This window comes from Dermacentor andersoni, chromosome 3 (genome assembly GCF_023375885.2).
Source record: "Dermacentor andersoni chromosome 3, qqDerAnde1_hic_scaffold, whole genome shotgun sequence".
Classification (NCBI taxonomy): domain Eukaryota; kingdom Metazoa; phylum Arthropoda; class Arachnida; order Ixodida; family Ixodidae; genus Dermacentor; species Dermacentor andersoni.
In genome coordinates, this window is record NC_092816.1 from 100,132,476 (window position 1) to 100,146,615 (window position 14,140).

The 14,140-nt window shown below is 48.0% G+C and overlaps 1 protein-coding gene across 1 annotated transcript in view; it reads left to right on the plus strand.

The window, feature by feature from the left end:
* The window catches only part of LOC126541747 (uncharacterized), a 38,470-nt gene that overhangs the window by 11,093 nt on the left and 13,237 nt on the right, over window positions 1–14,140 (plus strand). Inside the window, exon 3 of the mRNA XM_072286873.1 lies at window positions 3,061–4,084. Coding sequence (XP_072142974.1) covers window positions 3,061–4,084 — 1,024 coding nt within the window. The remainder of the gene's footprint in view (window positions 1–3,060; window positions 4,085–14,140) is intronic.

The window sequence follows — 14,140 nt, forward strand, 5'->3', positions numbered from 1 at the left end:
TTTGGCCGAACAGCATCAGAAAACTCAATTTCAGCTTTCAATTTCATGAAATAGATTGATATCTGCGTTTCTGTATGTTGTAAACTGCGCGACTGACAGTATTAACTCCACCCGACTAGTACGAAAATTGTGGCATGTACTGCTTCATTCACGATGGCAATAAACGATGTAAGCTTACTTGTTTGAAGCGTTTGTTTTTGCCAATTTACGCCTCTCGGTCACTTGGCGATATAATAAAGATATATGTAGTCATGTTTCGTAAACGTACTAACGATACCTCCCGAAGGCGGTAACAAAGCGCCCAAAACAAACGACCGAGCAGCGCGATCAGCGCCACCAGCCGCTACCGTAGCGGCCATATTGCTAACTACGTAATAACGATGATATCAGTTTGTATTTTACTAGCACAATCTCTCGGTCGTATACTTTCGTTCACAACGCCACCGCTACTCTTATTTTCGTTGCGCAGTGGAAGGTACAGTGTGCCTACTACAAGTTTATATGGGTGTCCAGTGGTAAAGTCACGGGCTTACACGGTCATGGTAAAGTTTCGGCCAATGTGGTGCGGCCGTATCGTACTCTGAAATCGTACGTTCTCCGCCACATCAACACCACAACTGCCTTATCGCGTTTTTCGTTGTGACAAAGGCAGCATGCGATTACTGCTGACACCATTTCTGGCGCTGTGTCAGAAAGTCTTTCGTCGATACTACAAAGCGTCCCATGTAATGGCGTGCGACCCATCCCTGAAATGATGGTCCACCGGAAATGATCGCTCGAGAATATCGTGCCTGATCACAATACATTTGCTTTCTGTGCGTGAATTTTGCTCGTAGTAATTATAATCATCTAGAGGAAGTGTTGCAAGCAGATCTTCCACATCTTCCTTGCAAAACGTAGCCTGTGCAGCTTCGTCAATTGCGGTGTACATGCTTTGTGTGCGTTGGCTCGCCCGCCTCTCACTTTCTTCCACGGGGCTTTGAAAGCTTGCGACCTGAAAGCTAGGACAGGAAAGATATTTTCTGCCTTCCTTTGCGCAGTGTTCTACAATCGGCAGCCATCGTTCGTGCTGAAATACGTGTTCCAGAACCCGACGGCCACGTATCGCGTCCGCATTCTTGCAACTGCTCTAATTACGAGGGCAACGCATACGAGAGACACACCCATCAACTTGCAAATTTCGAGCGAGCCACGCACCCCTACAATATTTATTGGTATTTTATGTCTGAGCGCCTTGGAGCAACTGAGAGATCAACTGTAATGCACTGTTCCTGGACATTCGCCATATCCGCATCCCTACCGCTTACACTATGTGCTTAGACACTATGTAAAGGCTGATAGGAAGTTAGGCAATTACACGCCTTGCGGGTTTTCCAAGATTACTTGAATAGTATACGCTATGCACTTAAAGACAACTTAGCCGAAATTAACCTTAAACGCTTGTTATCGAAGTCGAAAAATGCCATTATACGGTAAAGTACACTATTTCCGAAATACTTTGCAGCAAAGCTAACGTCAGTGCGCTCAGCAAAAGCACAGTTTTAGGCAGTAAAGATAGCCTTTCATCCCCTTCGCAGTGACCGCAGTGCTTCTTCAATGCCTTGCAGTGCGAAGGCTACGACGGAGCCGGGTGGGGCTCGCAACGCTGCGCGTATTGGACGTCGCCGTGGTACACTTCACCATTGAGACTGGGTGTTCGCAAAGGCGCAAGTCCTCCCAATTTTGGAGCCTATGACGCTACACACGTCAGAGGCTACACCTCAACGTACGATTCAGTTCAGAGTTTCTCATCCATTTGCTATAGCACAGTGCGCTAGATAGCTGCGCGTGGCTATTCTCGCACCTAGTGGCACGAACAGAGCATTTACTTTCGCACTTATTTCAATGCAAATCACACAATTTTCGAAGGCCGAACAAAGGTGATCTTCGTGTTCGCACGTGTGAGTTCGTCGGCGAACTGAATAAGTAATTGAGCACTTCTAGATCGCATACCGGTTTTACTCCATCACATACTATTGAACGGCAGAACACAGTTGTAAAAATGTGCAGTAAAATATATGTAAATTGGGCGTTCACTAGGTAAAGAAAAGTAAGAACTAGGCAGGTATAAAATATGGAAGCTCCTTAACATTACTTGTGGCGCATGCTGGCTCCCTTAAGCGACGATGGAGAGAGTATTGATGATCTCGAAATGGGCGTTGTGTCTCCCTCGCCTTCAGTCAAAGCCAGTTCTTAACTTGTTCTCGAAGCCAACTACCAGGTATAAAGGCAGGCTCGGCAGCGAGCCGAATTAGAAGCTTCTGCTCCTCCGACGGATTAGGAACACCACAATGGTAAGCCACCGGTGACCTCTTCACGCTCACGAGGCGATGTTACGCCGACATTTCTGAAAGCATTGCTTTAAAAAGCACCGCTCGCTTAGAGGTAGGGTCACCATAATTTCATAGGTTTACTAAAGATTCTGTTCTTTCAACAATCAAATTATACCCGCTGTTATTAATTCGGCGGTAATAAAGAAGCACACAATTACTTTCAGCAATTTATTTTTGCTGAAAGCGAAAGTATTACCTAAACGATGTTTAGGCTTTATGCCAAGCAGGAGTCGTTTCACTGTTTAGTAGCTCGCGCCTGAGTTATCTGAAAAGAGAGGATCTGATAGCCTTCCCTGCTGCAACTTGCAGTGAATGTGCACAAAGAACTTGAAGAAACAAATAATTGCTGTTCATGGAAGAAATTAATTAGAAACGCATACTCGCCGACCACATTTGCATGAATACTGCTTCTACAGACGTTATGGATTTTACTTCCCCGCCACGGTGGCTTAGCGGCTAAGATGCTCTGCTAAGCATTAGGAGGCGGTATAAAACCCCATGACGCGGCGGAAGCACTTCGATGGGGGCAAAAAACAACGTCCTTGTCCCTTGTATTGGGGGCGCAATAATGATCTCCTGGTGGCCAAAATGAATCCGGAGTCACCAAATATCGCGTGACTGATAATGAACTCGTGGTTCTAGTCTGTAACACCCTATAATTCAATTCAAATCTCCTCTTCCTCTACAGCTGCGTGCCTGCATCGTCCTCGCCTTGGCCACCAGCGCCTTCGCTGGTCACGTTGGTCACGTTGCCGGTGGCTACACCCTCGCTAGCAACCTCGGCTATGGCCTCGGCTACGGCAGCCTCGGCTATTCCGGTCTTGGATACGGTGGCCTTGGTCTCTCCCATTATGGCCTGTCCCACGGAGTTGGCTACTCCGGCCTTACCGGCTACGGTGCTGGCTACGGATACGGATACGCCCCCGCCGCCAGCTACGCCGTCGCTGCTCCAGCTGTTACTCGCACGGTCTCCACCTACCACGCTGCTCCAGCTGTGACCGCTGTCCATGCCGCTCCAGCCGTGACCGCTGTCCACGCCGCCCCAGCTGTCACCTACGCTGCCGCCCCAGCTGTCACCAGGGTGGTCCAGTCCGCTCCAGCTGTCACCTACGCTGCCGCCCCAGCTGTCACCAGGGTGGTCCAGTCCGCTCCAGTTGTCCAGACCTACGCCGCCGCCCCAGCTGTGACCAGGGTGGTCCAGTCCAATCCAGTTGTCCAGACCTACGCCGCCGCCCCAGCCGTCACTCGTGTCGCCACCTACGCTGCCCCAGCTGTCACCAAGGTTGTCCAGTCTGCTCCAGTGGTCGCCAGCTACGCCGCCGCCCCAGCCGTGACTACTGTCCACGCTGCCCCAGCTGTTGCCACCGTTGCTCACGCTGCCCCAGCCGTCGCTACCTACGGCGTTGCCCATGTTGCCCATGCTGCCCCAGCCGTCGCTACCTACGGTGTTGCCCACGTTGCCCACGCTGCCCCAGCTGTCGCCACGTATGGCGTTTCCCACGTTGCCCACGCTGCCCCCGCCGTTGCTACCTACGGTGTTGCTCACGCTGCCCCAGCCTACTACGGCTACGGTGTTGGCTCCCTCGGCTACGGTGCCGGCAGCTACGGTTACGGCCACGGTCTCCTGGGCTATGGCCTGAACTACGGCTACGGCCTTGGCTCTCCCCTCAGCTACTCCACCCTCCTCCGCAAGAAGAAGTGTAAGTTCCGCTGTATTGTCTGTAGCAAACAATTCTATCTGGTATCGATCTCGTCCGCAATCTCGCAGTGCTAACACGTATTTTTTGTTCTCGTTCCAGAAATCCTCTTTCTCTAGAGACTTGGACCGCACAGAAACCACACAGTCATGGACAACTAGATTTTCTGGTTTCAGTGGTGTATAACCATTGTTATGGCAGAATAAACTGTTTGTCTGATATTTTTCTTTCTTGACTGGTGTACCACATACGAAGACATGATCGCATTGTTAAAGAAATTGTGATGATCCATAACACCATAGAAACAGTTTTAAGTTAATACTGAATTCCAATGGCAGATTCAAAGTGGCCGACGAAGTGTTCGCCGGAGCAGTTCTCTAAGTCGGCGAGTACCAGAAAGTCTGCGATTGAAACACAGGCACTCACACCACTGCAATTGGCAGGGGGCGCTATTGCACATGTGCTTCTATGTGCTTCCGAAAGCGTCCAGCATTCCTCATGTTCTCACGGCATTGTAAGCCTTTTCGGCTTGAACTCGTGCGCGTTGTGTAGAAAAGATTCGTGTTTCTTTTTAGCCTTCTGCACTCAAATGGACATCAGACCGAAGGTAAGTTTGCTTTTCTCGTTCGCCGTGATTGTGTGTCGGAAATGTCGGAGAATCAGCGAAGCCTGCGATCAGTTTGGTGGCAATACATCGAAACAGCCTGAAGTGCTTTCGGAACTGCATTTGATCAGCTGTAAAGACTGGTAAAAGGCGAACTTACGAAAAGGAGCTGTTGTAACCTCTTGATCCGAATACCGGCGAACGAAGTCATCGACGAAACGTGCAACTTTGTGATGTGTTTGTGATCGATTATCTGACTTATCAACGATGCACTAGCTCTCGATATTACCCTTTCTTCTGTGTTTTATTTCTTTGGTGCGCTTATAAATCATGCTCGTCTGCAAATAAAGAGCAGTCGGAAGTTGGCGCTCCTGGCTCTTTTCTCTTTTCCTGCATTCGCGTGCTACGTGTAACCGCCGTTATGAGGAGTGTCAATGTGGAAAAAGTATATATGCGCCATGTGTGGAAAGCCGGTGGCGTGGTGAAGGTAGATAAATCACATGGAAGAGCTCGGAAGAGCCTGTGGGTGCGTATAATAACGCTTTTGTTTAGATCAACCAATTTATTTTTACAGAGGAAGCTGTATATGAAGAAACCTCTGTAGTTCTTTCGGCATCCGGCAACAGAAATGGACTTCGCGATTTGTAGCAAACACATACACAAATAGTTTCTTTGTTTGCTTTGTGTGCGATGACGTACGGATGCAGTGCGGCGGCGCAGATGTCAAAATGCGGAACATATTAGAACGCTCGCCCTGAAAAATAGCGTGAAGTCAAGGTTTAATTATTTATTTATTTTTTGTTTGTTTACCTATTCATTTATTTATTTATTTCCAATTGACTGAAAGGCAAATGCATTTTTAGAGGGGAGTGGTTACAAAGCAACTGTAATTTATTGAAAACTTTAAAGAAACGGTAATACAGTAGCTATTAAGGCAAAATACAAGAAAGTAACTACAAAAAAAAAAAACAAGCAGCGTGATATAAACAAAATGACTCGCTATGTGGCACAGTTCGTTACAATGCAAAAATGAAAATAAGGATGGTCTGAACAGAAAATGATTCGTGATGGCAACAAGATTGGTAGGAAGGTGGTTACAGCCACGTGATGATTTCGGTATGAAAGGGTATAGAAATGTATTCGTGGGAGAGGATGCACACCCTACTTTACTAATAGGGTCAACCCGCGACGAAAGATACGTAGGTGAAGGGGTGAGCTAGGAGTGTAGATGTTGATGATGGTAGACTTTCTGAAGTAAGCATAAGCCAAAAAGTATGTGCGTAGCGATAGTGCGCACCCACAACGCTAAAGTGGCTTTTACTGCTGTTATACTGGACGTTCGAAAATAATTGGCCAGTATAAAATGTGTGGCTTTATTCTGAATCGGTTCAAGTGCATTAGAAAGATAGAGAAAGAGAGAGAGAGAGAAGGATGCATAGAAAGGCAGGGAGGCTAACCAGAGGTAGTTCCGGTTGGCTACCCTGCACAGGGGGATGGGCTAAGGGGGATCAAAAGTGAAAGAGAGTGGAACGGGGAGATAGGGAGAAAGACAGACGAGCACGAAGAAACCGCGTACACTATAGAGCGATAGGGTTCTGCGTTGTTAATGTCTATCGTGAAGCCCCGTTGACCGCAGGAACCTTAATAACGCGAGTAAGGCCTTCAGTGCGGATGTTCTTTGGGAGCACGGACCCAAAGCTTTGAGTTCTGGTAGTGGACGATTATCCAACTGTTCCAGTACTTTGCACATCATTTTTCTGTGGGCCCTTTATCGCGGGCCGACAATGATAATATTTGCGAGCATCTCAATGCTGTTTCATGCGTCGCATAAGGTTATCATGGTCAGGTGCCCAAACAGCAGCGGCATACTTTAATTTGGGTCGCACAAGCGTTTTATAAAGAAGCAATTTTAGTGCTGTTGGAGACTTACTGAAATTTCTACTTAAGTATCCTAGCAATCAATTCGTGTTGATAATTATAATGGTGACGTGAGTTTTCCATGTTAGATCAGACGTTACATTAATTTCAAGATATCGATAGCACGAAAGTTGTTCAAGTGTACTACCTTTAAGTTTATAAACTGGGCGGCATTCGTTTGTGCGAGAAACATGCATTAATTTGCATTTATTATTGTTTCTATAAAACTTTTATCGCACCAACCCATCATGCAATCTAATCCAGATTGTAATGTGCGTTCATCGTGCTCACTGGTTATACGAATATAGAAGCATAAAAGTTATCGGCGCTAAAAACAGTTGCGTTATTGATTGGGTCGACATGTATAGTTCGTACACCCGAAGAACAACATGCGTACGAGAAGCGCTGGAGGGAACAGCAACGAGAATGAAACGACGCCGGCACGGAACGACTACCGATGAACTTTACAACGCTGAAAGAACAAATGACAACCATTCCACTTTGTGAAGATGGAATGCATCGAAAGCAATTTGCCTTTCGTTTTAGAGCTTTGATTGTCGTCAGCTTTCGCTGCCCTTCCATCTTCCCAGAGTGGAATGGTTGTCATTTTTTTTTCCTTTGTCAGTTAGCACAATCCTTACCCTTGATGTAAACTACTCAGTGAGGTGAACATTGCGTCTACGAGAAATAAAAATGCTCAATTGAATAATTAACACAAGTGCGTTCAATAAATAATTTTTCTATTACTTCAGGGCACATATTTAAGTGTACCGATTCCAGCTGGTAAGTGTGCAAGGCATTGCTTCCTACGCATCGACGCCGGTGCGGACTTGGAGGCCACGATAGAGGCAAGCCAAGCCATCGCGGCGGAGTTCGTTGGTTTCCCCATTTGCGGAGCGGATGAAGCCTGGTGAGAGCGGCGGGTCAGCCTGGACCAGGTGAGTATTCCACGCCTCGTGTTGCGTGGCAGATGCTGCTCCAGCACGATGGACTTTGTTCGCGTCCCAGCGTGCAAGCTGATTTCTTCTACCGCGTCGAAATTTCTCCGTTTTCAAGGCGCTGTAGCTAGGACAAGTAGCAAGCTGAACAACAATCACAACGTCGAAACAGAAGGCTGCTATCGTACTGGCAGTCACGTCAGTGTGCAAAGTTGTGTGTTGCGTGTGCGGAAGATTGCTTTATTATATTTTTTGTGTTTCATTAAAATGTTATTGCATATGTGGTTCCGCGGGCCGGAAACTCATCTCCTTGTGTACATGTTTACTGTTGTGCGCGCCGTTGAGCACAATTTAGTCAAGGGCAATAATGGGTGTAACGAAATAATGAATATAATGAGCTTTTTCTTTCCTCTCTTCAACTTCGTCTTCACAAAGTATTTTTTAAAGGGCTGCGGGGATGGTCATGCACCAACCGAGAGTTGTTTCGCACCCAAGTGAAATTCCCGTGTCTCATACAGCTGTCCACGTTCACGTGTCACTGCGCTTTGTTTGTGCCACCGTGATTCCCAAACTTCACTTCTGACGTTGGTCACCAAGAAAAGTCGGTGGATACGAACTGTTTAGTCTAATATTGGATAATACATGAAATTTAACTATTTAGAGATTTCCAGCTCTCATATTTTCTCGAGCAATCCTCCGCGATGGCTACATAAAAATGCCGTCAAAAGACGCGTTAAGTCGAATTTCATTTGTATTTCCGACCTCTGAGGCACTGGCAAATAAATTTCAGACATATTGGCGATTCGGTTTCATTAATTACACTCGAAACACAACAGAAACGTCAAGGCAATTGGCTGTATGATTTAATAAGGTGCACTTAAAAAAATGCTACAATAGTTCGTGAGAGCCAGTTGTGATGCTGCCATTCATAGGATTGGACATATCATTAGCCAATGCAGTCAATGAGTGGTAAAAATCCCTTACCACGCAAAAACTTCGCGAATTCATCCCAAAAAGATCTAGTAGTGGATCCCATGTTACGTTGGGGCAAAAACGTTAAGAAATAGCGAGCAGAATAGCCCATCGCGACACATAATTTGCACGAATTTACCCCTATGCCATTTGTTATATTCGAAACAAAAACAGCACTTGAGAGACTGAGGTGCAAATTATCAAAAACCATGGACGCTATATCACAAAACTTGGTAAAGGACTTTGCTTCGTTTCTATTCCTGCCCTTATCCCTTCGAAATTAGCGAAAAATTTTCTCTCCCCGTCCACTTCGCCAGTCTACCAAGCTGCGTCACAAAATCACGACACCTCCCTTTCTCTCCAATGAGGTGGACTGTGTTCGGTCACTTCGATCTGTTCTTGCATGGTTTCACACTTAATTGCAGCAAATACTCCTCGATCGAAAGTACACCTGGGTAGCTCATAACTAGATCCTTCTCCCTGCACTAAATGCAAGCAAAGGAAGCGCAGCTGGTACAGCCGATCAATTGTTTCACCCGTGGATCAAATTTCGCGGTTACGGAACGATATAGATCGGCTGCCGTGGAATCGACACATTTGTCGCTATCGCTGTAAGAAGGGGAGTTCTTCGGTTTGTTTTTTAAATGTATTTGTACCGAAGCTTATAAAACAATTTTGCGTTCAGTAGCCTGAAATTGTTCCTAAGCGTTTCTTTCCAATTAAATGTTGCTATGCAGCCCCTTTAAAATTATTCATGCAGAAACAAACCAACATGATTATGTAGATAAGCGAGAAGAGAGAGAGAGAACCCTTTAATGAAATGTACAGATTTCAGCTGGCGTATAGATATCGCTGACATGCTACTCTGAGTAGGGAAGGAATTGGGGAGAGAAAGACAAAAGGAAGCAATGGAAAATCTTTGTTATTCCACTTTGTCGTCCATGGATCGCTCATATGTAACGAATATACAGTCAAGACTGTAAGACCAGTCTAATTAAGGTGTTAATGATATTTTAATGATACACGCATCAAATTGTTATGTATTGTTCTGGACCCACAAAGGCTCTAACGTTTTGCTGGAGCAAACAATGATGGTTGTTTTTATTTATTTCTAAGTTATCGGTCCTGAGTGTCGTACTGGAACCAGAAGCGATCTCGCGCCTAAACAGTCGATAACGAAATGCTTCTCGAAGTACTTGTCAGCGCAGCAGCCCAAAAATGACTGCGGATGTTCCTGAATCCCCGCGGTGAGCGCTGGACTTTCCTATCTGGTCTAGGCATCATTGCCTTTCCGCACCCCTCTAGCCACTAGATATAGCGCCCTCAATCCTTTCTTGATCGTAGACGACGTCGCCCAGCTAGTCTACATCCCCGAGGATCAGTTCTGACGGAATTCTAACGCTTCGCTGTCACGCCACCATGACCATCGAGAAGCCACCGCAAGTAAAGCGAATGGAGGCGGACCAACGGAAATACCGGTACCACTGTCCTCGCCCTTCGCTCTCCTGCGTGGGGCCGTAATGACCTCAGCGCCGGTCTGACGACTCGGAGAGCCCTTCTCGCACGGTGACGCACTTTCGCAGGGCTTACTCGGCCCACCCGAATTCATTTCTACGTCTGCGTACTCCTCATCTCTCGTCAGCCGACAGAAATCCTGTCATGGTATAAAATATTATTGATCTTTAAACCAAAATATGCACCCCGTGTAAATGAGGACAGCCTTTTATTGGGCCATTCAGAAAGCTTTGCGAGGCTCCGCTCGCGCTTGCATCGCTTCTTACGAAACATCAAGAAACAATGGGCTATATAAAATCTCTTTTAAATTGTCAACGTAACCCGTCTCATAGGATAGGGAAAATAAGATTTTCAGGGTATGCACTGTTTGGAACTGTGGGCGCTTATGTAGGATATCGAACAAGTCATCGAACAGCCGCAATTTGACCAAGTTACTTTGCGGTCGTGCTTACATCATATAGACATGCTTAATTTGTAAAGACATTACTTGTGTCCTGGCCTAGTCCCAACAGACGTTGTTGCTGGCAACCTTGTGCCCACACTGGGTTGCCGCCACCATCATGAAGGATAGACCAGCGGGCGAGTGCAGAACTCACGAAGAATATTTCTTGACCACGCCCGCTCTGCTACAGGTTTAAGTTTGCTGTGGTGTTCTGACATGCACATATCGTTTCGCCGCAGAACTTAGTCCTACGAATACAAGTTTGGTTCCCTGCAATGCGAAATTGGAAATGTCTTGGCATGCTAGCGCGCGTGCACCACGAAGGTATCGGTGATTGTTACAAAGGAAAAGCGGTGATAGCCAGGGATTTCCATGTTAGAACGGCCACGAAGGGCGCCCGACATCACAGGTTAGGTCGGTGCCTTGAACGGCGTACCGAATTTTGCATAATTTTGCGAGAACTGTACACGTGCACACAACGCTTGCAAACAGCATGCACCTGCAGGTTTCCATGTAGAATTTCAGTGAAGGAGCGCAGGAGAAACAGCGCAAGACATGCATGTGCGCGGTGGGGAAGATTACTGGCTACCGGAATCCGCTTTTGATCGATTCCTCACAATGATGGGCAGAAACCAACGCTGCCTGACTTGAGAACAGGGTTCTCAGCATTACGCAAGTCCCCTATAAACAAGTATAAACTGTGAAAGCCTTTAACAATATTCCGGTTGACAGTAATCACATTATTTCCTTTTAACTAGAGCTATTTGTGTCATGTAACGTTTACACATGCTAACCCATGAATAAGTTTTCGTCATGGACATTTTCTGTGAGTTGGTGCGGCGTGCATTTTTTATGACAATTGCAATGTCACAACTACATTGCGTAAGAAACATTGCATAAGCTCCACTGCCAACTCAACTACTTCAGCATCAGTAGTAACAGGCCAAGCGCTCGCTTTGCAGTACGCATTATATTGCCACGACCAACTTGGTGACATTTAAGTTGCGCGCCCTTTGCATTGGGCACCGTGCACGCCGTACAGTGGTGGTGTTCAGCAACCATAGGCAGCGATCTTCGTGGCACGGGCAGCCAGTTGGACTCGGCTCGCATGCGCCACGCGCACGAGGTGTCACGCGAGGCGAAGAGGAAGACGGTTCGAGCCCAGTTTGAGAACGCGACTGCCGCGGATATTCTTCACGACCGCAGTGACTTTTACTAGTGGGCACAAGTTCGCCTTTAATAAATATCGTTCTTTTACGAACATCGTTACATTTCTGGTGGAGGTGCGGGGTATGAGTCGAAGCCCCACGAACGAAAGTCAGCGTAGCCCCGACAACCTGCGAGTCCATCCCGTGGAACTGACACCTGTACACCAGCGGACCAGCCGCCGTCTTCGAGGCGACTCGCCTGAATTCGGCCCTCTTCTCTTCGTGCCAAGAGAAACTCCCACAACGGACGCCGCCACAATGACTACCCAGGTAACACCGGCACAGCTAGTCGTAAGCCAACCTCGCAAGCCGCCAACATTCCATGGTGACTCGTTCGAAGACGTGGAAGATTGGTTGGAGCTGTTCGAGAGAGTGGCGAGCTTTAATGAATGGAATGAGAGACAGAAGCTCCGTAACGTATATTTCGCTTTGGAAGACTTCGCAAAAACGTGGTATGAAAACCACGAACCCTCTTTGACCTCTTGGGAGGAATTTCGACGACAACTGCTAGCAACGTACGCCAGCACGGATCGTAAAGAAAAGGCGGAAATCGCACTTCAAGCCAGGAACCAGCTCACAAACGAGAACGTGGCGATGTACATCGAGGACATGTCCCGCCTGTTCAAGCGGGCTGATCCCACCATGAGTGAGGATAAGAAGCTACGCCATCTCATGCGTGGAGTAAAGCAGGAACTCTTCGCAGTTCTCGTCCGCAACCCACCGCGCACGGTCGCCGAGTTCAGATGTGAAGCAACGACCATCGAAAAGACCCTGGAACAGCGGGCTCGGCAATACAACCGTGAGGCAAGCTGCGCACCTGTCCATGTCTTCCCTGGAGGCCTGCCAAACGACCTGGAAGCCCTGCGGGAGCTTGTCCGGTCAGTGATCAGGGAAGAGCTCAACAAGTTGCAGATACCTCAGGCTCCAGCTGCACTATCTATAGTCGACGTTGTCCGGGACGAACTCAGGAACATCATACGGGATGCAGAGCGTGAGCCACAGCCGACGCGGCGCACCCCAACGTACGCCGACGTACTCAGGCAACCCGCGGTGCACAGTAGTGGAGCAGTTGCGACGACCGTTCCCTACCCGCCTACAGTACGCAGTGCACCTCGTCTACTGGAACCACCGGCTGCCTATCAGCCTTTAGCACGTAGTGCACCTCATTTTGCGGAACAAAGGCCCCGGAAAAGTGACGTCTGGCGTGACCACGAGCGCAGGCCTCTGTGTTTCCACTGCGGCGAAGCGGGTCACCTGTATAGGTTCTGCCCGTACCGTCAAGTTGGGTTAAGGGGTTTTCCCTTAAGCGCACCATGCCCCCGAAACGGTGAACGGCCAGCGGAGATCGAAGAATACTTGTCGACGCGCCAAAGCCCCGTGACTCCTCGCCAACGTCAACCACGATCACCGTCGCCCATGCGCTACCGATCGCCTAGCCCACGCGCGCCTCCAAGATTGCCTAGGCGTCGTTCACCAAGCCCACACCAGGAAAACTGAAGCAAGCGACCTGTGGAGGTGAGGCCGCTGATAACCAGAGTTACGAAGATCCTCCAACGCGATTCCAGTGCGGTGACGATTCCAGTCTACAGGTGCAGGAACGAAACGATTACGTCAGATTTGCCGTTGATAATAGACGGATGCGAGCTGAATGCCTTAGTCGACACCGGCGCTGATTATTCGGTAGTAAGCTTCAAGATGGCGAAGCACCTTAAAAAAGTTGTGACGAAGTGGACTGGTCCGCAGATACGCACGGCAGGCGGTCATCTTATTACGCCCCTTGGACGATGCACCGCAAGACTTACGATAAAAGGCTTTACTTACGTTTCTGACTTTATTGTACTGCCAGAATGTTCACGGGAACTTATATTGGGAATGGATTTTCTACAAGCTAACGGCGCCATAATTAACCTACGTAGGTCCAGTGTATCTTTCTCCACAAAACAAGCTATACCTGTGGAAGAATCCGAGGAGCGACGTCTCGCTGCACTGCGCGTCGTTGACGATGACGTAACTGTGCCGCCACGCTGCAGTATAATGGTTCTTGTGGAAAATGAAAGATTTTCCGACCGCGAAGGCATAGCGGATGGAAACATAGAGCTCCTTTTCAACAAAGGTATTTGCGTGGCTCGGGGCCTTGTTCAGTTAAGCGATGGCCGTGCACATGTCGCACTTACAAATTTCGGTAATGAATTCCAACACATCGCACAAGGAACAGCTATTGCCTATTTCCGCGAGTTCTGTGCAGCGACCGAATTATGCAGCCTAACTACGTCAACTGCCCTTCCAGGAACCTGCAGTGTCGACAGATCAATTACCGTCAACCCGAGACTCCCGGAAGCCCAAAAGAAACAGATATATGCCCTGATAAAGGATTTTTCTGACTGCTTCTCCACGTCCTCGAAGGTACGGCGCACGTCTGTTGCGAAGCACAGAATCATTACAGAGGACGCCGCAAGACCAGTATGCCAGCACCCG